This window comes from Neophocaena asiaeorientalis, unplaced genomic scaffold, assembly GCF_003031525.2.
Source record: "Neophocaena asiaeorientalis asiaeorientalis breed wild unplaced genomic scaffold, Neophocaena_asiaeorientalis_V1.1 scaffold78, whole genome shotgun sequence".
Classification (NCBI taxonomy): domain Eukaryota; kingdom Metazoa; phylum Chordata; class Mammalia; order Artiodactyla; family Phocoenidae; genus Neophocaena; species Neophocaena asiaeorientalis.
The window spans coordinates 15,216,975-15,242,868 of NW_020175018.1; the positions used below are offsets into that span (position 1 = coordinate 15,216,975).

Here is a 25,894-nt window from a genome sequence, read left to right on the forward strand (position 1 = left end):
ACAATTTGCTGCTTTCAGAATTCTCATTATTGCGTCCTGGAGCGCTCTTCAGTGCAGTCGGCGTGAAAACCCCACCGAATGCGGTTTCCGCGTCCCCTGTTGGTCTTGTGCGAGCCTCTTGAGTTATCCTAGCCCCTTTAATGTGGTGATTGGAGTAGTGGTACTAACTACTGTTTATTGAGCGTTTACTGTGCAAGGCACTGATAATTATCACAGCAACCCCACGGAATACTTGTTAATGTAGAGGAGCAAATTGAGGCTCGGAAAGTAACTTACCCAAAGCCGCATTTGACAAGCGGGCTGAAATCCAGATTGTTGTTACTGTTTTTAAGACCCTCCTCTCTCGCTGTACTAGTAAGGCGGTCCACGCTTGCCTAGTGCAGAGCCAGGATTCATCACTTATCCTACAAGGGCTTTAGTTAACTAGAATCGGAGGGCTGTTTCGGGACTGGAAATCAGCCTGAAGTCAGGAGACTTGAGAGGGCCAGGTGATCCAAATGATGGTTGTAAACACCCGAAAGGAAATAAGTTGTAGGAATATTTTAGGCATTTGAACAACAAATCACTGAAATGCATTTTAGGGAGTAGTAATCCACACCATGTTTAGAATAGTGATGCTCTCGTTCTTCTTGAGAATCACCACCAAGGGTGAGCAACCCAGTGAGAGTGTGCCATATTTCATATGCTGGAGCAGAAGGATAAAAAGATTTTAGAACCACAGACTTAGAAAATGATGGCCTCCCTTTGAGTTTCTGATTACAAGACCCAAGTAGGATATTTGGGATTATCAGGATGAGAATTAACAAAAAAGGTTGAAAATTTTGTGGTCTGACCTGGAAAGCCGTGTGGATTTCTGATCACCATACTCCGTTGGAATTAAGAGTATTTCAGTTAATCTTTTAGCAAATATGTATTAAACATTGAATCCAAGGAAATTAGTATGTGGGGTGTGTTAGGGATCCTGGATGAAGCACCGTAAATGGACACAAATGAAGGCTGAGAAAGGCTGTCTTTGGCTTTTACACTTTTTAGAGTGTAAGCAAAAGGAGATTCATATTCTTTTCACCAAAACCTTGACTTAAAGATAGGCTTAGAATTGAAGAAAAAAAAAATGTGTATATATATATATATATATATATATATATATATATATATATAAAACACAACTTAATATAATGCTTGGTAAACGTATGGAACTCTTTTTACCAAGAAGTGGTACACACTGAAAAGTCTTTGAAAGCAGATCAATAAATTCATGGAAGACTGGATGAATCAGACATTGACAGGAGGTTGGGGAAGGCTCCCAGGCCCTGAGGGGCTAAGGACCATGAAAATGGGAGGAAATGAAAACTGGAAATAGGTGGGGGGTGGAGGTGGCCCTGGATGTGGCAGAGGTGATGGCGCAGTTGTGGGAGGGAAGCAGAGTGTTGTGGGGTGAGGCTCTGGAAGTGGACGAGGCAAGCCATGTTGGCCTTATAGCCTGTGTTAAGGGGTTTGGACTTGATTTTAGATGTCCTCATAGCATCTAGGTATGTTTATAGGTCTTGAACACCAAGAGATTGACCTCTTCTGTGGTGGGAGTTTTGTTTAGTGTCTGATGCAGGTAAGCCAGTTTGGGATTCGGTTACCATTCAGTGGCCATTATCTCCATGTATCTTTGTTGAGTACTGCACTGGTAGTTTGAGCTTACAGGGTAGTTGAGTGATGCTTTCAATATTTAACAACAATTTATTAAGCACTACTCTGTATCGTAAGACATACCATGAAATAGGACAAGATTGTAAATTAAAAAGTGCAGCTTGTGTGGTGGTTCAGACAATAAATTAGCTAGGAATTCAGAAAAGGAAGACATCAGTGTTATCTGGGTTAGTCAAGGAAGGCTTCATGAAAGAATTTTTTAAATTTAATTTATTCAGTAAATACTAATAAGCACTATACCGGGTGCCACAACATCACAGGAAGCTTAGAAATGACTGAGCCACACAGCCCTTACCCTCAGGGTAATGTATATTTTGTTGTACTGGAATTGGGTGTACTGAAATATAATGGCAGATGTGATTTAATTTCCTGTCTTCCCTGAAGTGATCTTGCTTTGACCCCGCCCCACAGGATTTTCAGTTTAGAGCCCTGAAGAAGGTGAGAATCTTTGACTCCCCCGAGGAGTTGCCCAAGGAACGCTCGAATCTGCTTGCCGTGTCCAACAAGTATGGCCTGGTCTTCGCTGGTGGAGCCAGTGGGTTGCAGATTTTTCCTACTAAAATTCTTCTTATTCAGAATAAACCTGGCGATGATCCCAATAAGATAGGTAAGTTCCTTGGTTTGTGTTGCGTGATAGAGGAGTGAAGTGCTAATGTCACTTGATTTACAAGAAATCATTCTAGTAGTAAAACTGCTGTTAGTCCTGAGATTGACCCCAAAGAAGAGGAAGTTCTAGGTAGGCTTCTGGAAGCCCTCTTGGGTGTTCTCTTTGGTCCATTGTATTTCTCTTTTGAAGAGCTGCCCCTCTGAGCTCAAAGGGAAGAACAGCTTACCGTTGTGCCATGCTCAGTTGAACTTGGGTTCCAGCTCCCTGGGAGAAGAGTTTCATCGCGTGGCTTTTTAGTTGTCACAACAGCGCCATCCAAACAAATGGGAATGTGTGCTCTTTGGAGCATTGTTGCAAAAATACGGTACAGGGCACTGTTTTCAACAAGGGCTACAGCCACAGTTAGTTTTCTCAGGTCAGATGAGGAAGAGTCCCTATGATACTTAATGCAACATCATACATCTGTAAGAAAGCTACGATTTATCTGTACAACTTGTTATCAGGGTGTGTGCATATTTTTATGTAGATGTAAAAATTGTTTTACATAGACCTGAATAGAGAGTTTGTGGCTTATGCTTAGAACATTCCATTTTCTGCTTTGTGTTTTTTTATGTTTTCATAGTTGATAAAGTTCAGAGCTTGCTAGTTCCTATGAAATTCCCGATACATCACCTGGCCCTGAGTTGTGATAACCTCACACTTTCCGTGTGCATGATGTCCAGTGAATATGGTTCCATTATTGCTTTTTTTGATGTTCGCACTTTCTCAAATGAGGTAAGCTGCTGGCAAACTGTAGGGACCTAAGAAGATTTCCTGGTATTGAATCATAACCTAGAAGTTCTTGGTTGGCCTTTGAATTCTTTTTCTAGATTAAAATATGGGTTTTTAAAAGGTCCTTAATTATAGAATCATAGATCTTTGGAGATAGAGGTGACTTCAAGAAATTATTTCATAATACCACCTGCCCCAAGATGTTATTATTTCTCATTTATATATGAGACAGCCAGAGCCCAGGGACCCTTAGGTGACTTGCCCAAGGCCATAGAGTTAGTAGTTAATGTCAGAAGTTCCTACATCCTGGATCTCTGGCCTCCTAATATAGTGTTCTTCCATTCCAGGCTGTTTAGTAATGATAATAGTCAATAATATTGAGTGTTTATACTGACTTTGTGCCAGGCCCTGTACTAGTGCTTGACATGCCTTGTTCTCATTCATGCCTACCCTTCATGGCCTTATGCAGTAGGTACTGTCATCTTCATTTCATAGGTAGAGAAACAGGCCCAAAGAGTTTAAGTGTTTGGGGTTCTTGTGTGTCTGTTTGTTTGGGGTACCTTTTATATCAATAATCTTTCATTAACCTTCCACAACAAATCTTCAGTGAAGCTCTTTTGGAATTTTTGAAGGCTTTGGTGGTCTCTGCATACCAGTTAAAATAGGTATAATATTTTAAGATGCGAGCTCTCTAAAATTCAAGGGCCCAGCAGTATTAAGAAGCAGAGCCCAGATCTTTATTTAGTGTCTGCTCTTTACGGATTGTTTTGCGTTTGTGTATTCCTTTGTTGCGAGTCCCTCTGAGTACGCTATAACGATTGATTGCCGTTTTCAAAGCTGTGTTAAAATTGTCTGTAACAAATAGACTGTTGTGCAGAGCTGCGTTTGTTTTTCATGGTCGTGGAGAAAGGTGAACCGTAATTCGAGAAAACTTGCACATTCAGTAATTTTCTTTGACTATGAAATGTCTCTGTACTTACTAATTTACTAATTTATTTTTGCTTCTGGGCATGTGTTTTAAAAGGCCAAACAGCAGAAACGCCCGTTTGCGTATCATAAGCTCCTGAAAGATGCAGGAGGCATGGTGATCGATATGAAGTGGAACCCTACTGTTTCCTCCATGGTGGCAGTTTGCCTGGCTGATGGCAGCATTGCTGTCCTGCAGATCACAGAGACAGTGAAAGTGTGTGCGACTCTTCCTTCTACAGTGGGAGTAACATCTGGTGAGTAATAAAGTCTTCTCCTCTGTAACATATGGTAATGGTGATCTAGTTAAAATTTAATCTCTGGAAAAAAAGCAAATGGAGTTTTTTGTCATATTTGTTGTTCTTTGGTAGAAGTGGAGAGAGTGTTTTTTATTTCCATAGTTAATGCCCTTGAAGCCAAATAGCATACATGATTTAACTTGAATGTGCTTGGGTTTTCTGGAGAAAGAAATATTTTAGTATAGTTGGTTTAGAACTGTGTTGTTGAGAATAATTGTTTTGATCTAAAAGGGTCGTACTCTGACACAGTCATTTGTACCTTTGAGGAAAAGCATTAGAAAATATCAAACAGGAGCAAGAGAATGACATCTTGATATTTGAGAACCTTCTGTATTCTCCTTGTTTTATCTAAAGACTACAAAGTTTTCTGTATTTTACAGCTTTCTGGGCAGTACTCCACTGAAAAAGCATTTTTAACAGCTGATTCAGTGGCCCAGTGATAAATCACAATTGGCTTGTATCATCGAAATGATCTTTCTTTTTTCACTGTGCCAAGTAAGGATGATCCCACAGTCTTCCATGGACTGACAGAGGAACAAGAAGTGGTTATTATGTAGCTGTTTTGGTACAGATCTCATTGGTTTGCTCCATTTTATTCAGTTTTTAATTGGTAGCACTCTCTTCTTTACCCAGTCTGCTGGAGCCCCAAAGGAAAGCAGCTGGCAGTGGGGAAACAGAATGGAACTGTGGTCCAGTATCTTCCTGTAAGTCTTGCCTTGGACTTCAGAACTTTTTTACTTAAGTTACCCACTGTTTGGGGGTGGTTTGGGAGTATCTTTGCTGTTTTTTTCTATTAAAATGTAATTTACGCTCATTGCAACAAATCTGTCAGTACACAAGTGAACGCAGGAAAGAGTGTTGCATGTCCGCTCTGTCAGCTTCCCCTGTGGTCTTCCAGAGGTGATATCCATGAATATTCTTCAGTGTAAATGGACAAAGAATCTATATATATCTGGTCACACCCGAATGGGAAGGAGGGGTTCACAGGCAATGCCAAGGCCTGTGCTGTTGTGTATTCCTCCTGTTCTCTGAGGGGTTGCAAAGTGGTGGATGTGGTGGAATAGGTTTGAGGTTAAGGTTTTGTTTCTTCTTTGTCATCACAGAAAGTTGTTATGTGACATTTGGTACATATTCTTCTAGGGCATTAGCCTGTAAAAAGTTAATACAGGGCTTCCCTGGTGGCGCAGCGGTTGAGAGTCCGCCTGCCGATGCAGGGGACACGGGTTCGTGCCCTGGTCCGGGAAGATCCCACATGCCGTGGAACGGCTGGGCCCGTGAGCCATGGCCGCTGAGCCTGCGCGTCCGGAGCCTGTGCTCCGCAACGGGAGAGGCCACAACAGGGAGAGGCCCGCGTACCGCAAAAAAAAAAAAGAAAAGTTAATACAGTTGGTTTAATTTTATTGTTTGCTTTTTTTTTTTTTTTTTTAACTTAATAGTGTATTGGAGGGACTTCCCTGGCGGTCCAGTGGTCAGGACTCTGCTCTTCCACTGCAGGGGGCATAGGTTCGATCCCTGATCGGGGAACTAAGATTCCTCATGCTGTGCACTGCGGCCAAAAAAAAAGTGTATTGGAGTCTTTTTTTCCCAGCTCATTACATATAGAGCTACTTCATTCTTTTGAATGGCTGCATAGGAGTCCACTCTGTGAATATCTCTGTTCCATTATTGATGGTTATCTGTATTGGTGTGAGTGGTTTTGCTACTCTGAGTGGTATTGCATTGAGCATCCTCACCACCTGCATTGATCCCGTTGCTGGGAGTGTTTCCATAGGGTAGGATTCTAGAAGTGGGCATCCACTCGTCTCTGTATTCATTCTCTCCTGGCTGGGGAGATGAGACTTAGGTGGTTTCTAGGGGAACTTATTGGATTTGACAGTTTCATTGGTTTGGGGATTGTTTCATTCGACTCTGTTTTTTTTTCAAATCTCTTTCAGACTTTGCAGGAGAAAAAAGTCATTCCTTGTCCTCCATTTTATGAGGCAGATCATCCTGTCAGAGGTAACACACATCTGCTTTTCTTATTGGGCTGACCTCTAATGAGGTGATGTCCGTATTGCAGAAATTTCAGATCATGTGATGTACCTGCATACCTGATCAGGGAAGTGTTGGTGCCTCCTGTATGAAAACTCCCATTATTTCAGTTAGCTAATTAAGTCGCTGTAACAATAATCCTCTGGTAGACACCTGTGTCTCTTGGTAAATGACATTAAATGGATCCTGATTTTTTAATTAGAATTCTTCATTATTTGCCTTGATTATAATCCACCAGAAAAAAAAAAAAATACCACTTTGGGATGAATTTGGGCTTCTTGAGTCTTTGTGAATTGTATTTAGTTAGTGAAATCGGGACCTTTTTAAAAGCTATAGGAGTTGGATTTTTTTTTTTTATCCATGAGATGGTAATATAATGTACAGGGGTTATTCCAAGCACAAGATGGTTTATTAGGATGTGTGTCTTTCAGTTCTGGATGTGCTGTGGATCGGTACATATGAATTCACAATAGTATATGCTGCTGCAGACGGGACCTTGGAAACTGCTCCCGATGTGGTGATGGCTCTACTCCCGGTATGTCTATGAAAAGGATGTCTCTGTTATTTGAGAATTTTAGAAGTCTTCTAATAAAGTTCGCAGTTAGGCTTCAGTTTCCTTTTCTTGCTGGCAGTGGTCGTGCAACTTGAGGTGTAAGATTTTAATGCTGCACTGGGAGCCTAGGGACCGAAATGGTGGTGTTCACTTAGAGCATGTTCTACTGTTGAGTCATAAGGTGAAAAAAGCCCTAAAACTTACTTTGCTTAAGTTGCAAACTATGAGTTGTGGCAGATGTTAACGTGATAAAGACATTTTAGAGAAGCAAGAAAGCACCTTGATTTTCAAAATTCGTTCACTTATTTATTCATCAGATATTTATCAAATGCCTGCACAGTGTGCTTTAAAGCTGAGAACGCAGCTGCCACCAAGGCAAAGTCTTGCTTTCGTGGATCTTGCATTCGGATGAACGTGCTAGTCCACAGACAAGTGTCGGATCAAGGAGTGATAGGGGTGATGGAGGAAATAAAGCAGGGTAAGGGGTGGTTGATGACTGGCGTGTGATTTAGCTTGGGTGGTCAAGGAAGGCCTCTGAGGAAGAGCCATTTGAGTGAGGGAGGGAGTATTCTGAAGGACAAAGAAGGACCTGAATAATAAGATCTACACTGTCTTCCTAAATTGCAGTGGCATTAAAAACAGCAAATGAGGCAGGGCTTATATTTCCAAATCATGTTAACTTTCAAAGTCTAGAAAAACATTAAATACATACATAAAAGTCTAACAAAAGTGGGAGTGGCACTAGTCATTCTGTTTCGCAACCTTGTTTTACTTAGTAAATGGCAACTACCTTTCTACCTCAGTAAATCTGAATTTTGCTTTTGGGCAGATAATCAATTTATTTAGCGCTTCCCCTACTGTTGGATACTCAGGTTGCTTTCAGTTTTTCCCTGTTTTAAAGAATACTAACACTCTTTTATGTGCACTTAATGGGATTATGTTTATTTTTTAGGGTAAATACCTAGAAATGAATTTGCTAGGTCAAGCAGTATATGCTCTTTTGATATAGGCTTTTGAAAACACTGCCGAAGTATCTTTTAGAAAAGTTGTATCAGTTTGTACTCCTACCACGGTTGGAATTACCAGTTTCCCAATATGTGTGTCAATATGCAATGGTACCATTTTTAATCTTTGCCAATCTGATATGAGAAAAAAGTGCCTTGTTTTTATTAACTCTTTTGGGTTCCTGACAATATTGAATTTTAAAAATAAGTTTATTAAGATGCCTTATTTCAAGATATTATTAAGATTTTCTTTTCCCAGGGATAATATTAACACTAGCATTTATTGAATACTACTTATGTTCCGTGTTAGACTGGGTTAGATGCTTTATATGTATCCTTTCATATCTCACAACAGCCTTTGATGTAGGTTTTTTAGGTCCATCATACATGAGAGAAAACATTATCAGAGAGGTTGAGTAATCTGTCCATGCTAAAGTGACAGAAAACTTTGAATTCAGTTTGGTCAGTGGCCAATGCTTCTGTTCTTTGTACTGCTCAGTGCTGCCTTTATATAGTGTCTATATATTTTGAATGAATTTTCTCATAAAACTTAAATGATTTTATCTTTTGAGATTCTTAACTGTGTAGGATTCAAGAAAAATCGCCCATGAGATTTTTTTTTTCTCGTTCTGTTCATTGTAGAAAAAAGAAGAAAAGCACCCAGAAGTGTTTGTGAACTTTATGGAGCCCTGCTACGGCAGCTGTACAGAGAGGCAGCATCATTACTACCTCAGCTACATTGAAGAATGGTGAGCCGCGTACCCAGGGAGGGTACAACCTGCCCTCACTGTCAGGTCACCCCTGAGTCACTTGGTCCTGCTTGTTCTGTTTTGTTTCCTTTCTGTAAGGGAGGAAAATAGAGGCTGGAGATACCCCGAACGTTTTCAGCTCATGCTAGATAATGCCTTTCTGACTACTACTTCTGTTTTCCCAGTCTTGAATTATTTAGCTCAAATACATACTAAACTTAGAAATCCCATTTTCTCATTAACTCCGGTGATGACTTAAGAAAATACTGATATTTAAGGAACATACTGAAGTTTCCCTCTGAGCAGAAGTGTCCCTTTATAAGATAGATGACTTGAAGCAAAGCTTCTGTTCCTCTAATTAGATTATTCTTTCTACAGGGGGGTATTATATTTATTGGGAACTCTGACTTGATTCTGTTGTGTCTCTCCTTTGTCTTAAGTAGGGAGGCAGTTGGCTGAGTCTCCAGGGCTCTAGCCTATGAACTGAAAAATAAAGCTTTACATCCAAAATCTTCTTACCTTTCTTCAGCCGGGTAGAAAACCTTGCTTTTCTCCTTCACGTCCCAATGAAAGCCTTGTAGGTGCTACCAGTGACTCAAGTCAAGGTACAACTGTTGCTGTTTGAATTTAATGGTCTTCCGGTTTTATTCTTTGAAGGGATTTAGTGCTGGCAGCATCTGCGGCTTCAACAGAAGTTAGTATCCTTGCTCGACAAAGCAGCCAGGTAAGTGTCTCTCTTTTGTCACTTTTATGTGATACCTTTCTGAGAAAGATTTTGGAGGGGTTTAACTGAAGTTAAGATTTAGATGAAGTCACATCCCTTTTAATGAGTTTCTGGATGAGAGCACAGCTTAAATGACCAAGAGCCCTGGATCAAATGGCTTGGATATTGCATTGGACAAACATGGGTGTCAGATTTAGCCGTGCCTTCAATGTCATCAAAAGCCCTTCTGTTAGGTTAGGATGTATCCACTGTGTGTGGAAACATACTAGGAATCAGCCTCCAATAGGAGTGTACCTGGATGTGTAGGAGGTTTTTTCTGCCTTGTTCTGTTCAACCGTCTTTATTTTCTTCCTATTACTTGAACCTGCCTCTTCTATTTGGTTAACTATAACCCATCCTTGACTATGGAAGAGAGACATGCAAATCAAACCAAATTGTGACTCATCTGAAATACTTTCTGTTTGACTTTGGAAAACTGCCAGAAAGCTAAAAGCACCTGTGCGGTTAAGCACCCATCTCCCTTCTTCCGCTTTGTGCTCTTTGCAGGCCAGGGTGGGCTGAAGTTGTCGTGGTGAGCTCTCCTGAGCTCTGGTAGACTATGCACAGTGACTGCACAGGAGACACAATGAAAGGGAAGCTTTTCTTTCTTTCTTTCTTTCTTTAATTACATAATTAGTAAAGGCCAGGTAATGGTTGTATTAAATTTGGGTACACATCAAGAATAAACTTTTTTTTTCCCAGAAGCCACAAAACACTTTTTTTTAATTAATTAATTTATTTATTTTTGCTGTGTTGGGTCTTTGTTTCTGTGTGAGGGCTTTCTCTAGTTGGCGGCGAGCAGGAGCCACTCTTCATTGCGGTGCGCGGGCCTCTCACTATCGCGGCCTCTCTTGCTGCGGAGCACAGGCTCCAGACGCGCAGGCTCAGTAGTTGTGGCTCACAGGCCCAGTTGCTTCGCGGCATGTGGGATCTTCCCAGACCAGGGCTCGAACCCGTGTCCCCTGCATTGGCAGGCAGATTCTCAACCACTGTGCCACCAGGGAAGCCCCACAAAACATTTTGAAAAATTGATCATATCAAGTCAGATGTAGAAATGACATTGCACTGTTTCTGACATTGTAATAAAGCTGGATAATGACACAGTTTTAAACCATCAAAGCAAAACTGCAAAATACTGGCAAATATGTATACATGTATATGAAGTCACTAACTGAAATAACTCAGGTCAAAGAGAAGCTCAGAGGTACAGTTGCAGACTACTTAGAAATAACGGCAGAGACAAACTAAAAACATACGGAGCTGTTCTTAAAGAATAAGAGAGAATGAAAACTCAATAAGCTACAGGAGACCAAATCAATAAAATGTTTTATTTAAAACGTGAGCCAAATTTTAGTGCCTCTGCTGCATTTTGTAAAGGATTATAAGAAAAGGATGCAGAGAATTTTGAATATGGGTCAGTTACCTATTCACCTAATCAAAGTGAGTACAGAATTCTGCTAATTTTAAATATTTTTTCTTATTGCTAAGAAAACCAGGAGAATGACCTAAAATTTGTTTCGCTTCTGAACATTAAAATGATGGGCTATTTTTCTGCTACTGTCTTGGTGTGTCGTAGGTACTGTCTTGGTGTGTCTTAGGTACTAGGTGTGTCTTGGTACTGTCTTAGGTGTGGCCACATGACTGAGTTCTACCTATTCCAATGGGAGCAGCAGTTTCTGTGCTAATTCTAGGCCCGGCCACCAGGAACTGTGGGTCTTCTCCATTTGTTCTTCTCTTTGTCACCTGGATACAGAGTTGGTTAAGGACTAAAATAATGGCTTGTGTAGCCACAAATGAGGAGCTTGGATCCCTGAATAAAGCTGGTAGGACAGCCACTCTGCCAACTTGAATACCCAGTCAAACTCCAAAAATCTTCTGTGATGTTGGCTAGTGCATATTCGGATCTATATTTGTTACAGGGTGTTGGTATACCCTCAATAGTGAACTAGGCAAAAAGAAACAAAATAATATGTGGACCAATAAAATACAGATGAAGTAGTATGTGTATCAGAATTTGACACTGCAAATTAAATACCACTACATTAAATAGCGCATTAAGCAAAAGAATCACATGCAGTAAGCAAGTGGAGTTTATTCCAGGGGTACTTTTCTATCTCATATGTAAATGTCTAAGTGGCAACTCCTCTTGTATTTTTAAGAGGCATCTTAAACTAATACTGTCTGTAACTAAACTCTTGTTTTTCTCCCAATACCTGCTCCTCCCTCAAGTTTTTCCCTTCTTTGTAGGTTAATCTCCATTCCATCAATTGCTCAAGCAAAAATTATGGTGTCACCTCTGACTCTCTTTCTCTCACATCTCACATCTATCAAAAGGTAATGTTTGGCCTACTTGCAAAATGCATCTGCATTCTGACCATTTCTCACAACTCCTCAGCCAGAAACTTTTCTTTTTAAAAGTCTACCTTGAGTTTAAAAATGTTTTGTGCACCCCATGCACAGGTACATATGCCTCTTCAGTCATTCAACATTTATCCATCCTTCTCTGGGCAGCAAGGTGGCCAACCGTGAGTGCGTAGTCCTCAGGGTCACAGGCCAGAGTTCAGTCTGATTTGCTGCTCTTGGATTAACTTCAGTCACAATTTCTTAGTAGCACAAATATTTTATGTATTCACACATTGAAAAACACTTTTATTTTTGCTTTTTATCAAAATAATTATGTTCATGGTTGAAGAATCAAATAGTGGAGAAAGGCTTATAAGTGAAAAATCACCACTGCCCATCCTGTCCTGATCTGTCCTGTTCTCGAAAGGGGACCACTTTTTTTGCGTTACGCGGGCCTCTCACTGTTGTGGCCTCTCCCGTCGCGGAGCACAGGGTCCGGACGCACAGGCTCAGCGGCCATGGCTCACGGGCCCAGCCACTCGGTGGCATGTGGGATCCTCCCAGACCAGGGCACAAACCCGTGTCCCCTGCATCGGCAGGCGGACTCTCAACCACGAAAGGGGACCACTTTTAACTTGTAAACTTTTTCTTTTAATGGTTACCTCCTTATCCCTAAATAATAATTTGCTTTATCACTAGTTGTTGATTATTAATGTTAAACTATTGGGCTGTTAGGGCAAATGAGGATTTAGCTCACACGTGGCCTTCAAACCCTCCCTCCTTCCTTTCAGTAGGGTTATAGCACTGTTTCAGTTTCTTCTGTTTGTTATCTTTGAACTTTAAGTAATCATTTTTACCTTCGTTTCTTACGGTATTCCCATATAGCATCTCTCTTGATCTTCCGAGCTGTGAGAGGAACATGTCAGCGCCCCACCCTTGCCTTTAGCACACCTTCCCCACTCCCACCTGTAAGCTGTTGTCATCTGTGTCTCGTCTTTCGCAAAATCAAAGCTGATGCTGTTTGTATTCTGTTCTGTAGTGATTAGCAAGCCTTCTTTATTTTGTCTATAGATTGCTTTTCCAAGTTGGAATCCATTTTGTTTACGTTATTATGAATGTGACTGTTGACTCCATAGCTAAGTCATGGAGCATAATTATGTTCCCTTTCCTGAGCAGTTTTTTTGTTTTTCTGTTTCTCATTGAGCATTATTCCCCTTTGATTCATGCTGCCCAGTTTTGGTCAACGTTGAAAGGTTAGATTTTTAAAAACCAGGAATCATTTGTTGCAAGGAACAGATCCCACTCGAGCAAACTTGAACGAAAGGGGAGTTTATTGGAAAGATGTGGTGGTTTCTCAAGGAATCCAGTGGCAGGATGATTGGCCAGTGTGAGGAACTGACACCAGGAACTAGGAAGACAAGAACTAAGGTTACCTTGTGTCTCTGTGGTCGAGTGAGCACAGGGCATCTGGCCAGCTTTATAAGCTGCTCTGCTCAAGACCTCACTGGAGATCCCCTGGAGATCCTGGTTCCCGTCCCAGATTTCTAGGAGCAGCTACTGACTGGCTTAGTGCAGCTATTAGATTCACCCTCTGTGTTCAGGAGTCTACCTGGTTGTGGTGGACAGTACTTTAGAGAGTGTTCACAGTAGTGGTTATTTATTCACAAGGCAGGAGCTTCGTATGCCAGGAACAGACAGAGAGGTTGACTTGGAAAAGTAACCCCTCGCTTGCTGGGGGACTCATAGCTTTTAGACTGTTTTTCCAGATTTCAGAGTCTCAGTCAACATATAACTCTAAACCACGTGAGCTGTCTTTTTTCTTCTCTCCTGTTGAGCAGTGCTGGAGAAGGCTCTAACCAACATGGCATTTTCTTCTTCTCCTTGTTCTTTTGTCCAGAGTAATTGGGAATCTTGGCTGCTGGAGGATTCTAGCCGAGCTGAACTGCCTGTGACAGACAAGAGTGATGATTCCTTGCCCATGGGAGTTGCCATAGATTACACCAACCAAGTGGAAATCACCATCAGTAAGTATAGTCTGACATAGCTTAGCGCAGAAGTGGTCTTCTTCCCATCATGCTTAATATTCAAATCCAGCTCTGCGTTTTCATGACAGAATCTACTCTGCTGTGCACTTTTAACTTGTACCATGTTTCTACTTAAAGAGTGAGACAGCGCGTTGTACAACGCTCGTCTAATTTGAACGGATATTCGTTGACCGAGGTCACGTACTCTGTGTGTCTGAGTATCTGAGTGTTGGCGTGTCTGTGTGTGCTTTAGAATACGGCTAAAACACACAGTGCTGATTTCATAGCTTTGTCTCTGTGCCCCTTCCAGGTTCCCAGTGTCTCCCAAGGGGACAGCGCCCCACGGCACTTGGGTGCTACATACCAATACTTGGTTCGAAGGCCTGGTTAGAAAATGGAGGCCTCAGGCACAGGCTTCCAGATGGGGCCTGAGCACATGCTTTGAGTCTGTCTTCTCCCCTGCTGAGGCTCGGCAGGGCCGCAGTCCCCTGAAATGTGAAAGTGAGACAAGACATTTTTTCTCACAGATCTAGAGAACAAACTAGTGGTTACCAGTGGGGAGAGGGAAGAGCTGGGCAATATCGAGGTGGGGGAGTGGGAGGTACAGACTGTTGGGTGTAAGACAGGCTACAAGGGTGTATTGTACAACATGGGGGATATACAGCCAATGTTTTGTAATAACTATAAATGGAGTGTGACCTTTAAAAATTGTATAAAAAAATAAAGTAAGAGAATAACAGAAAAGAGAGCAAAGGAAACAGCATAACCAACAACATAACGAAAAGGCAGCCTGTGGAATGGGAAAAAAAATTACAAACCATATATCTGATAAGGGGTTAACATCCAAAATACATAAGGGACTCATACAACTCAATAGCAGAATAAAACAAAGTAAACAACCTGATTAGAAAATGGGCAGAGGACCTGAATAGACGTTTTTCCAAAAAAGATGTACAGATGGCCAACAGGTATACGAAAAGGTGCTCAACGTCACTAAGTACCAGGGAAATGCAAATCAAAACCATAGTGAGTTATCACCTCACACCTCTTAGGACGGCTGTTATCAAAAAGCTAAGTGATACCAAGTGTTAGCAAAGATGTGGAGAAAAGGGAATCCTTGGATACACTGCTGGTGGGAATGTAAACTGGTGCAGCCAGTATGGAATAGAGCATGGAGGCTCCTCAAAAAATTAAAAATAGGGCCTCCCTGGTGGCGCAGTGGTTGAGAGTCCGCCTGCCGATGCAGGGGACACGGGTTCGTGCCCCGGTCCGGGAGGATCCCACATGCCGCGGAGCGGCTGGGCCCGTGAGCCACGGCCGCTGAGCCTGCGCGTCCGGAGCCTGTGCTCCGCAACGGGAGAGGCCACAACAGTGAGAGGCCTGTGTATTGCAAACAAACAAACAAACAAAAAAATTAAAAATAGAACTCCCATGTGAGCCAGCAGTTCCACTTCCCTTTCCAAAGGAAGTGAAATCAGGGTTTTGAAGAAATAGCTGCACTTCTATATTCATTGCAATGTTCTTACCACAGACAAGATACGGAAGCAGCTAAAGTGTCCATCAGTGGATGAATGGATAGAGGGAATGTGTTGTATATATACAATGGACTGTTCAGCCATGAAAAGGAAATCCTGTCATTTGCAACAACATGGATGGACCTTGAGTGAAATAAGTCAGACACAGAAAGACAAATACTGCACGATCTCAGTTATATGTGGAATCTAAAAAAGTTACACTCAGAGAAACAGAGAGCAGGAATGGTGGTGGCCAGGGACTAGAGGGTGGAGGAAATGGGGTGGTGTTGGTCAGAGGGTAGAAACGTTCAATTATATTATGAATAAGGTCTGGGGATCTATACTTGAAATATACTAAGGGCGTAGATCTTAACATAGACACACTACTATATATAAAATAGGTAACTAATAAGGACCTACCCTATAGCCCAGGGAACTCTACTTAATACTCTGTTATGACCTATATGGAAAAAGAATCTAAAAGAGAATGGATATATGTGTGTGTATAACTGATTCAGTGTAGCAGAAACTAACACAACATTGTAAATCAACTATACTCCAATAAAAATTTTTAAAAAAAGTTTTCACCACACACACAAAATGGTAAAGTACGTGAGGTGGTGGATGTGTTAATTAGTCTGGTTGTGGTGATCATTTCACAGCGTATACATCCATCAGACCATCATGTTGTATACCGTAAACATGTACGATGTTTGTCAGTTTTATCCCAATAAAACTGGGAAAAAATATTTGTTTACAAAAAGCCATATTCTTTGGGCTTTGGGCTTCATTTTAGAAAGGTGTACCCGTCAGACACCACTGAGTTCCTTGTCCTTTCCCTGGTCAGGCTGTTTGGTCTACTCTGATTCTCGTAAAGACTTAATTGACAAGATACATGCTTATGATTCAGCTGTGAGTGAATATAAAGTAGTGGGACTCACTTCTCTGTGCCCTGCCGTGTGTTTTCCAAAGAGGCTCGTCTGTCTTTTTTTTTTTAACTAAAGGAGTCGCTTCCTGGAGACTCCTGTCTTGGTCAGGGGAATGCTAAACCTACCTCCCAAACACCAGGACACACGTAAAAATCAGAGGTTTGGGAGTCAGAGCCACTGCAGGACTGCTAGGGCTTCCCTGTAGGGCTGGTGGGACGGTGGCCATCTGATCGTGGCAGTAGCCCTTCTTTAAGGAGCTGTTTCATAAAAGGCTGTTCAGATCCAAATCAGAACAAACCGACTCGAGCTACTGTAGAGATGAGTCCTGTGAAGAGTCTTTTGCTTCCGGCAGTCTTCCGCTTCTGGGCCCAGGCCCTTCAATCGACTTGGCCCTTTTATCACCTTTGTTTTCTTTTTTAACAGACGATGAGACGACTCTTCCTCCTGCTCCAGTTCTTATGTTACTTTCAACAGATGGTGTGCTTTGTCCATTTTACATGATCAATCAAAATCCTGGTGTTAGGTCCCTCCTCAGGACACCAGAGCGGCTCTCATTGGAAGGAGAGCGACAACCCAAGTCACCAGGTGCGTGCCTCCCCCCATTTTGGCCGAGAGGGGATACCGAGGGCTTGTACGGGAGTATTTGCTGGGATGAATACTGTGAGGACACAGAGTGGTTATCTTTATCAGCCGGTCTGTCCTATCGAGGCAGGACTCATCTTTTCCTCACACACATGCACATACTTGCCTTCTCTCACCCCCAAGCTTTATTCTCCAGCCTTTACTTTAGAGAAAAAGGAATCTCAGCCCAATGGATCCCATTAGGTAATTTACTGACAGTATCCTATTATAAGACCCTATATTATATGGTCTGAAACCTAACATGTTTAATCATGAGAGGTTGGTTAAATAAATGATTGTACATCCATACAGTGAAATGCCATGTAACTATTAAAAATGTTACATTTATTGACAAGGAAAGGACAGAACATATTGTAAAAGAGCACTGTATACTCTGATTCCTTTTTTATGAGAAAAATATGTACATAGAAAAAATACTTGAAAGATGTTAAAATCTAAATAGTGGCTATTGCTGGGTGATGAGAACATGGGAATTTTCTCTTTGTATTTAATTTTCTTTAGTTTATTTTTCCCTTTCTCTTTGAAGATATCACTTAAGTAATATATGTTTATTGGAGAAAAATTAGAAAATACAAAGACAGAACCACTTCAGAACCCATCAAGCAATACAGCCAGTCAGCATTTTGGTACATATGCTTCACATGCATAAATGCATGCATGTAAGTGCCAATCTGCGTCTTCAGAATTCTCACAACGGCAGTGGGTCACTTGTGAGAACAGAATGAACTTTCTAGAAGGGCATTGTTTCATATTGTGGAATTTTACTAATCTTTCTTTCTTTGAATTTTGTGAGTATATAACTAGTAAGTTTTTTCTCTTCTAATATAGCTAAAAAAGCTCATACTGCCACCAATTCTATATCTAGGAAGAAATGTTGACCAGTTGGGTTGGATGTGGTGGAGAACACTTAGGGGATCTTTTCTCACTGCTTCCCAATGCAGAGTGAGTTGTACTTCATAAATAGAGCCACTCAGATACTTGGGCTCCTATCAACTGGCAGTGTGACCCCAAGTAATGTACCGGGTGCCTTGCATAGACTGTATCAGTGTTGTTGTGTTGGGATATCTCCTTTTCTGCAGTGTGTACTCTGAGTTATTTTTTCCCCTTTAAGCGGTCCTGAGTCCCATGCACTACCTACACTCAGTTGCTGGGTCTGTCTGTAACAAGCAGTGTACCCTGTGAAGTCGGGAGCCTGTGGGATGATGTTTGTTTCTGAGCACAGTTCAGTGTGAGGGGCTTGCTACAAGCCCCTTATTCCCTGAGCGCGAGCAAAGACCAGTTTTACTGTTTGCCTCTCCTAGAGAAACCCCGTGTTCCCTCATGCTTAGCCCAGAGGTAACAGCCATGTTTAGATGAGAGGAAGAGAGCCACTGGAGGGGGAGGAGGTGTCCCACCAGCTCACCAGCTCTAGCTGAAGCTGGCTCATGGGTTCAGAGGACATCAGTGCTTCCGCTTGCTCCCACACTCCAGCGCCAAGGATGCTGGGTCAAATGATCACAAAGAGCAGCATGATGGTTTTCAGATATTTAGTTCCATTTTCAGTGGGGAAGATGCCTGTGCTTTCTCTGGGGTTTGGCATATGCTTTTTGTATTGGTCTACTAAATGCATGGAAGTGATTGACACATATGCTTGGGTCTCTAAAGAGGTAAGCTGTTGTTGGTTCCATATTTATTGTGTAAAGGAAGTATTAACAGAATAGATAGGCTTGCATTATATACTGTCGTCGAAGTGACAGTTTACCCGGGGGTCGTTGTTTTCAGAAAGTGGCATTTTCATACTTGTATCCTAAGTATTTCCTTGCTTTAGACATAGTGAAGATAAACTGTCACCCCTGACAATTTGGAAGAACCAAGACCCATAAATGTATTGATTAAAAAATACTGCTTTCTTAGTTAGTTATTTAATTTGGAGAATTAACATGTTTATAGAAAGTTTGGAAAATAGAAAAAATTTTAAACTTGCCTTTTATGGTATTCTCTTGCAGTGCTTTTTCATAAACATCTTCATAGTTGTGATTATATTGTATACATAATTGGTATGCTGGTCTTTTATTTAAATTTTAAGTGTTTTCCAGGTTCTTAAGTAATTTTTATGATTCATTTAGGAGTGTTTAACACTCTGTTGAATATATTTTACCATTTGGGTTGTATTAAATATCTTTTTCATTTTTTAGGTTATTTCCGTAGTCTTTATTCTTAAAATTGGGCTTACTAGGTACATGTTCTGTGATTTTTGAGGCAAAATGCTAAAACGCTTTCTAAAAGACTGTGCTAAAAAGGTACCTAGTAGTGATAAAAAGTTTCAGGTTTGTTTTACCCTTTCAAACATAGGGGATTATATATATTTTTATTTTGATAATTTAGAGGACAGGCAAAAATATGCCTCTTTTAAATTTGTATTTCTTTGATTAGAGAGACAATATATTTTCTTTTTATGAATTAGATTCCCAGCTTGTATCTATTAACGTCTCAACTTTTTTTAAATCTCAATTTGTATGAGCTTTAAAAAAAATAAAACATATTACTTGTCATTTGCTGCAAATTTTTTTTCATTTACCTTTTGGTTGTATAACTATTTCTGTACATAGTCAAATCTTTATCTTTTGTGTTTTTTTCGGGGGGGTCACTTTTAGGTTTATCAAGTTGATAGACTCTAAGAGACAACTCACTTTTTGCCTCCTTTGTTTTGAGATATAGTTATATATATGCTTTTGTATATGTGTGTATCTTTAATTAACCTAGAGTTGTTTTAATGACTCTTATGAGGTGTAAGTCTGAATTAAAGGTTTTTCCTGATAATAAAATATTGCAGAATAACTTATTTTTCACTGTAACTTTGAGAAGTGTATTTTTTCTACATTACTCAAGTGGGTGTTCATGAATTCCTATTAGTCTAATGTCTTTTTGCATTTCCTTTTTCCTTCAGAGTTTTAGACATCTTACCATATGGAATATTTGCTATGGAAAGTCCAACATCAACTCCATTTCCCTTTTTTTTTTTTCCCCTTGTGGAACGAGAACCATTATTTCTGGCTTCATTCTTCCACAAACCCACTTGCTTTCTGTGATGTGGACCTCCACTGTTACGGGGTTAACTTCTCCCTTCCTTTTTCTCCATATTTCCCATTGCAGGAAGTACTCCCACTACTCCCACCTCCTCTCAGGCCCCGCAGAAGCTCGATGCGGCAGCAGCCGTAGCTCCTGCCTCCGTTCTGCCTTCATCACCGGCTGCTCCCACCTCCACCTTCTCTTTGCCTTCCGCCGTGGGAGCCCCTGCTGTGTTCTCCTTTGGTTCTTCATCCTTGAAGTCATCTGGTTCTGTCACTGGGGAGGCCCCTCCGTGTTCCAGTGCCTCTGACAATTCCAAAGCAGCCTTGGGCCCTGGAGCATCCTCCTTCTCTTTTGTTCCTCCTCCTCAAGCCTCCCTCGTGCTCACCCCTGCGGCCTCTCCCATGGCACCCTCAGCTGCCTCATTCTCCTTTGGATCATCGGGTTTTAAGCCTACCCTGGAAAGCACGCCAGTGCCAAGCGTGTCTGCTCCAAACACAGGAATGAAGCCCACCTTCCCACCATCAGCCTCTGCAGTGAAGGTCAACCTTAGCGAAAAGTAGGTAACACTTAAAGTTTGACGGGTAGAAATATCGCTTGTTGTTCACTAGAAATAGAGTCGATGTGAGTGGAGTTATTGAATAGATTTTCTTTTCCTTTTTCCCATAGTAATACTTGCAAATGGTAAAAATGCAAACAACATAAAGGTTTGCATTTCATCAGTGGACGGAGTCCAGAGATGTCTCTTAGAATTTTTTTTTTTTAACATTAGAAGTTTATATTTAAATGTTTGTTTTGCTCTTGCAGGTTTTAAATGTAGGAGGTATTCCTTACTTTTAAAAAATGAAGCAATACAGACTATATGTCCCTCAAGGAAATTGAATCTCTCTAGTCCTTTTTCTCCCTTGTGTCCACTCTTGACTCTCTGAACTGTTTTCCACATAGCCACTGAGTGATCTTGTGAAATTGTAAATACATCAGATGACAGTCCCCAGCGGCTTCTCATTGCTGTTTGAGTACAATCCAAACACTTCAGCGTGGTATTCCACTTTCCTCCAGATCTGGGTCCTACTAACTCACTCATATCTTACTTTTTACTTCTTTATCTGCTTGTTTTGTTCTCACCACTAGCATGTAAGCTTCTTGAGTGAAGTAATCCCTTATACCTTGTAACCCTTCCTAAGATAGCCATTGAGTGTAAACGCTACCAGTTTTCCCCCACTCTTCTGTATTCTCTCTTATTACTGTGAAGGGGCTGCTGGCCGCTGTCATTGTTAATATTAAATTTGCCACGCAGCCACTTCATTCTAAAGGTTGCCTAGTATTCCATTTTGTGGCCACACCGTAATTTATTTGACCAGTCATCTGATGCTGGTTGTTTACATTGTTCACAGACGTTTGCTCTTTAGGTGGAACTTACCTCCCCTGCCCAGTAGATGGTCAGCATCCCAAAGAGGGTGACCTGCTCTGCTTTTCCTTCCTCATTCCCCAGAGATGATCACCCCACAACGAGTTCTCAGTAATTTCCTTGGCAAAGGGAGAGCACTAAACTCTCCTAAGTCCCGTAGAGTCCCACCCTCTTTCTTTACTCAGCTTGATAGAATCGACAATACATGTTTTATGCCATGATAAACTGTTTCATCATCATGTCAGGTACTTATTAGATATTTTCACTGAATTTTTCATTGCAAATAAGCAGATGATAAATGCTTTCATGCAGCTTTCACCTTTCATAAGAAATAGCTAAACGTTTGCATTTCCTGAAGGCAAAAAAGTATGGATAGTAAGTTATCCTTTGATGATCGCTCATGACCAATGTGAAAGGATCTCACAGCAGCAGGCCATTTTGATCCATTCGGGCTTCCATTTTCAGGTTCACGGCCGCGGCCACCTCTGCTCCTGTTCACAACTCACAGAGCTCACCCTCAATGCTGCCGTTCTCCTCGGTCTCCAAGCCAGCATCCTCTGGACCTCTCAGCCACCCTGCACCTCTCTCGGCATCATCCGGTTCCTTGTCATCCAAGTCCTCAGTCTCTTCCTCACTATCGGGTATGATTTTAAGCAAACTGCTTTAGAGCTCAATCCTGAATTCCCAGATGAATATTTTTCCAAGCTGTGGGACTTCCCTGGCGGTCCAGTGGTCAGGACTCCGCGCTTTCACTCCCAGGGGTGCGGATTCAATCCCTGTTTGGGGAACTAGATCCTGTAAGCTACACGGCACGGCCAAAAAAAATTTTCCCAAGTTGTTTAAAAATCCTTACTTTTAAGGACTGTTGTTTAAATCCTTTTTCTTGCTCCCTGTAACTCACACTGAAGTTCTGTGGCTTCTGTACTCTGGATTGGGAAGGTTCACAGTGGCCTCAGTGCTGCCATGCTGTCTCCATCTTGTTGTGGGACATTTATCTTCACGCAGAGCCTGCCCTACGTGAAGGTCAGTCACAGAGCAAGTCTTTAAGCCACATAGATGAGAAGGCGCCTACGGTGGCTTTATGCTTATTTTCTCTGATGACTGACTGTCTTTGGGTTTTCACACTCAGCCCTACCGCAAGCAAATTTATTAAATAGAGATCATAAATGGGAATAATGATTATAGCCAAGTTGAAGTGTGTTATAAAACCCCACGAGTAAATGTTCCCAGCCTATCTCTTTCTTCCTTCAAACCTGCAGAAAGGTTGCATAAATTATATTCTGAATACCGTGCCCTTCCCTGAGTCAACACTTGCGAATATTTTGCACCATTTGCTTTATGTCTTTCCTTTTTAATGTAATTTTTTTCTAAAACATTTGAAAGTTAATCGCAGACATGAAACACTTCACCCCTAGGAACTTCAGTATGTTTCCTAAAAATAAGGGTACTCAATACATTGTCACACTGAGGAAATTTAACAGTAATCCAGTCTACAGCCGGTATTCACATTTCCACAGTTGTCCTTTTAATGTTCTTTGGAGTCGTTTTTTCCCTCCCTCCAATCCAGGAGCCACTCAAGGACCACACGTTATATTCCGATTTTGTCTCGTTAGTCTCAACCAGTTTCTCACCTTTTTTGTCTTTCTCAACATTAACATTCGTGAAGAGGTCAGGCCAGTTAGTTTTGTGGACAGTCCCTCAATTTGGATTTGAGAGTTTCCACATGCTGAGATTCGCATGAAACATTTTGAGCAGTAATACCACATAGGTGATGTGCATCACATCACATGATTTCTTTTTGTCCTGACATAAGTGATGTCAGTTTGCTCACATGGTTGGGATGGTGTTTGTCAGATCTGTCTCAGTTTTTAAGTTGATTGCTTCGATGAATTCCAGTGATGATACCTAGCCAGACATACTTGGATAGCCATTTGGTGTTTGAGCGTCAGGAATAATTTTATCTTGATAGATATTGAGCAAGCATTGAGCTGTGAAATTCCTGAAATCTTCTCTCTTACCTATTGCTCAGGAGAGAGAGCTGCCTTGTGGCATTTGCCAAAGTCATCTCATTCTGGGACTTGTCATCAAATTCTGAAAAGCACCTGTCTGTGACCCAAAAAATTAACAAGCCTTCCTTTAGTCTTTTCCCATGTCTTTACAGTTTGGGAGAGAGGAGATGTACCGTGACACACGTACATTTTCTCCGTTTCCACCGCTTACCACCCAGATCTCCCTACCCCCATTGACATATTTAATTCTGACAGTTTGGTGGGTCTTGCATTATTGGATTGCAATCCCACTTGTACACTGGACGCAGTGGGGGATCCCCTCCCTGTCCGTTTAATCAGGCTCTCTGGAGATGAGGCTTGGGTATGGGTTTTGGTTTATTTTTTTAAAGAACTCCTAGGTGATTCTAATGCACAACAGGGTGAGACTTGTCCTAGAGGCTTCCAGGAGGGTCCTGAAGACCTTGTGAGTTCTTCCAGGGTGATGGGGATTACTGTTCTGGTGGTCTTTAAACTTTGCCCCCAGTTCCCAGAGGTGCATCAGGAGCCTCTGGGGAGGGGAGTAAGGATGGGCCAAGTGGGCAGCCTCCTGGACCTGCACACCATCCACACACCTATGATCAGAGACACTCCAGCTCTACCTGCTTTACAAAGGAGTTTCCCGTTTTAAAATGTAATATGTGTTTTTTAGTTATTTGGGAACTGTGGGTGTCACTCTTGGTAACAAAGATCATAAATGGGGGCTAGGGACAATGAGAAACATTTTTTTAAGATTTGAGGAAAGGATGTTTGTGATAGGAGAAATAATGGGAATAAATACTGTTGGTTTTAACTGACTTCTTGTTCTAGCAGGGCGGTCTGCTCAGGGTAGTCCAAGTGCAGTGCCGTCAACGGTACAGAAATCACCCAGGATAACCCCTCCGGTGGCCAAGTCAGGCTCTCCCCAGGTATGTTTAAACTCAACCTACAATGCTGTGTTTATTAATTTACTGCCCAAAACATACATGTTTATAAAATGGGTTTTTGTGTTTTAGAATTCACACCTTTGAAATAGTATGTAGGATTATGTGATAGGAAATACCAAAGTATGATCTTTGAATATTTGTAATGTGAGCTCATAAAAGCCGTCTGTCTCAACCCTAGAGTCTTAGAATTGTTTTCTCTGTTGGTTCCTGAACTTATCCATGTTATGTTCCGTTTATTGAATTCTCTTTATGTCTGAAGACTGTGGTGTAGCACCTGATTTTTTTCTGTCATTCCCAAAGTAACCAAGAAATCTACCCACTGCCTTCTTTTTCTTTTTCTTTCCATAACAACTCAGTTTATTTTAGTTACTTAGTTTTTTACTAACATAGAATACACATCGGGGTAAAAAAGGATACATGTGACACGTGTCCACCTCAGTGAATTGTCACCAGCTGAATACACCTTGGTAACTAACACCCAGATCAAGAAACAGAACATACTAGGGTCCCAGAGTCCCCCTCACGTTCCCCTTTCTGGTCACAGCTCTTGCCAAACGGGCCTCACTTATGATTTCTAACAGCATAGCTTAGTTTAGCTTGTTTGTACCTTCTGTAAGGTGGAACCATCCAGTGTATATTCTCGTGTCTGACTGTTGTGCTCAGCATTACGTTTGTGAGACTTTTCTTTATCATTGTTGCTGTATGGAATTCATTGGGCGACTCTGCTACAAGTTTCATTCCATCCTTGACAGGCATTTGAGTAGCTTCTGGGTTTAAGTCATTGTGAATGGTGTTGTTATAACCATGCTAGCTGACGTCTTTGGGTTAATATGTGTGTGCGTTTTTGCTGGGCAGATACCTAGGAGTGGAATTGTTGGGTCATAGAATATTCATGTGTTCCTCTTCAGTACATTCCTACCAGGAGCATGTGAGTTTAGCTGCTCCACATCCTCGCCAGCCTTTGTATTTTTCATTGTTTATTTTTGTTGTATTTTGTGGTTTTGATTAGTATTTCCCTGATGACTAGTAAAATTCAGCTTTTTTTTTTTCATATGACTCTTAGCCATTTGACTGTCTTCTTTTATGGGGTGTCTTTTGGGTTGTCTGTTTCTTACCGATCTGTAAGAGTTCGTTCCTTGTTGGATATGCACATGCATGTGCAAACACATACGTACGATGCAAATACTAATACTTTCTCTCTCTGAATTGCCGTTACGTTTTCCTCGTGGTGTCCTTTGGTGACTACAGTTGTTAATTTCAGTATAATTCAATGTATCAATTTTTCTTTTATAATGAGTGCTTTTTGTGTTCTGTTTTAGAAATCATTTCTTATTCCAAGGTCAAAAAGATGTTTTCCTGGGCTTCCCTGGTGGCACGGTGGTTGAGAGTCCGCCTGCCGATGCAGGGGACGCGGGTTCGTGCCCCGGTCCGGGAGGATCCCACATGCCGCGGAGCGGCTGGGCCCGTGAGCCATGGCCACTGAGCCTGCGCGTCCGGAGCCTGTGCTCCGCAACGGGAGAGGCCACAACAGTGAGAGGCCCGCGTACCGCAAAAAAAAAAAAAAAAAAGAAGTT

At 41.5% G+C, this 25,894-nt stretch overlaps 1 protein-coding gene across 12 annotated transcripts in view; it reads left to right on the forward strand.

Moving 5' to 3' along the window:
- Nucleotides 1-25,894, forward strand: part of NUP214 (nucleoporin 214) — a 102,498-nt gene that overhangs the window by 283 nt on the left and 76,321 nt on the right. For 6 of the 12 annotated variants that reach the window (XM_024762158.1, XM_024762155.1, XM_024762151.1 and 3 more), the window contains exons 2-15: nucleotides 2,110-2,305; nucleotides 2,928-3,079; nucleotides 4,101-4,299; nucleotides 4,975-5,045; nucleotides 6,276-6,339; nucleotides 6,804-6,907; nucleotides 8,572-8,678; nucleotides 9,336-9,402; nucleotides 11,689-11,775; nucleotides 13,682-13,808; nucleotides 16,675-16,836; nucleotides 20,026-20,500; nucleotides 21,815-21,990; nucleotides 24,205-24,302. In XM_024762158.1, coding sequence (XP_024617926.1) covers nucleotides 2,110-2,305; nucleotides 2,928-3,079; nucleotides 4,101-4,299; nucleotides 4,975-5,045; nucleotides 6,276-6,339; nucleotides 6,804-6,907; nucleotides 8,572-8,678; nucleotides 9,336-9,402; nucleotides 11,689-11,775; nucleotides 13,682-13,808; nucleotides 16,675-16,836; nucleotides 20,026-20,500; nucleotides 21,815-21,990; nucleotides 24,205-24,302 — 2,085 coding nt within the window. Of the gene's footprint in view, nucleotides 1-2,109; nucleotides 2,306-2,927; nucleotides 3,080-4,100; nucleotides 4,300-4,974; nucleotides 5,046-6,275; nucleotides 6,340-6,803; nucleotides 6,908-8,571; nucleotides 8,679-9,335; nucleotides 9,403-11,688; nucleotides 11,776-13,681; nucleotides 13,809-16,674; nucleotides 16,837-20,025; nucleotides 20,501-21,814; nucleotides 21,991-24,204; nucleotides 24,303-25,894 lie in introns of those variants that run through there. The other 6 variants (XM_024762159.1, XM_024762156.1, XM_024762163.1 and 3 more) reach the window with 4 other exon arrangements.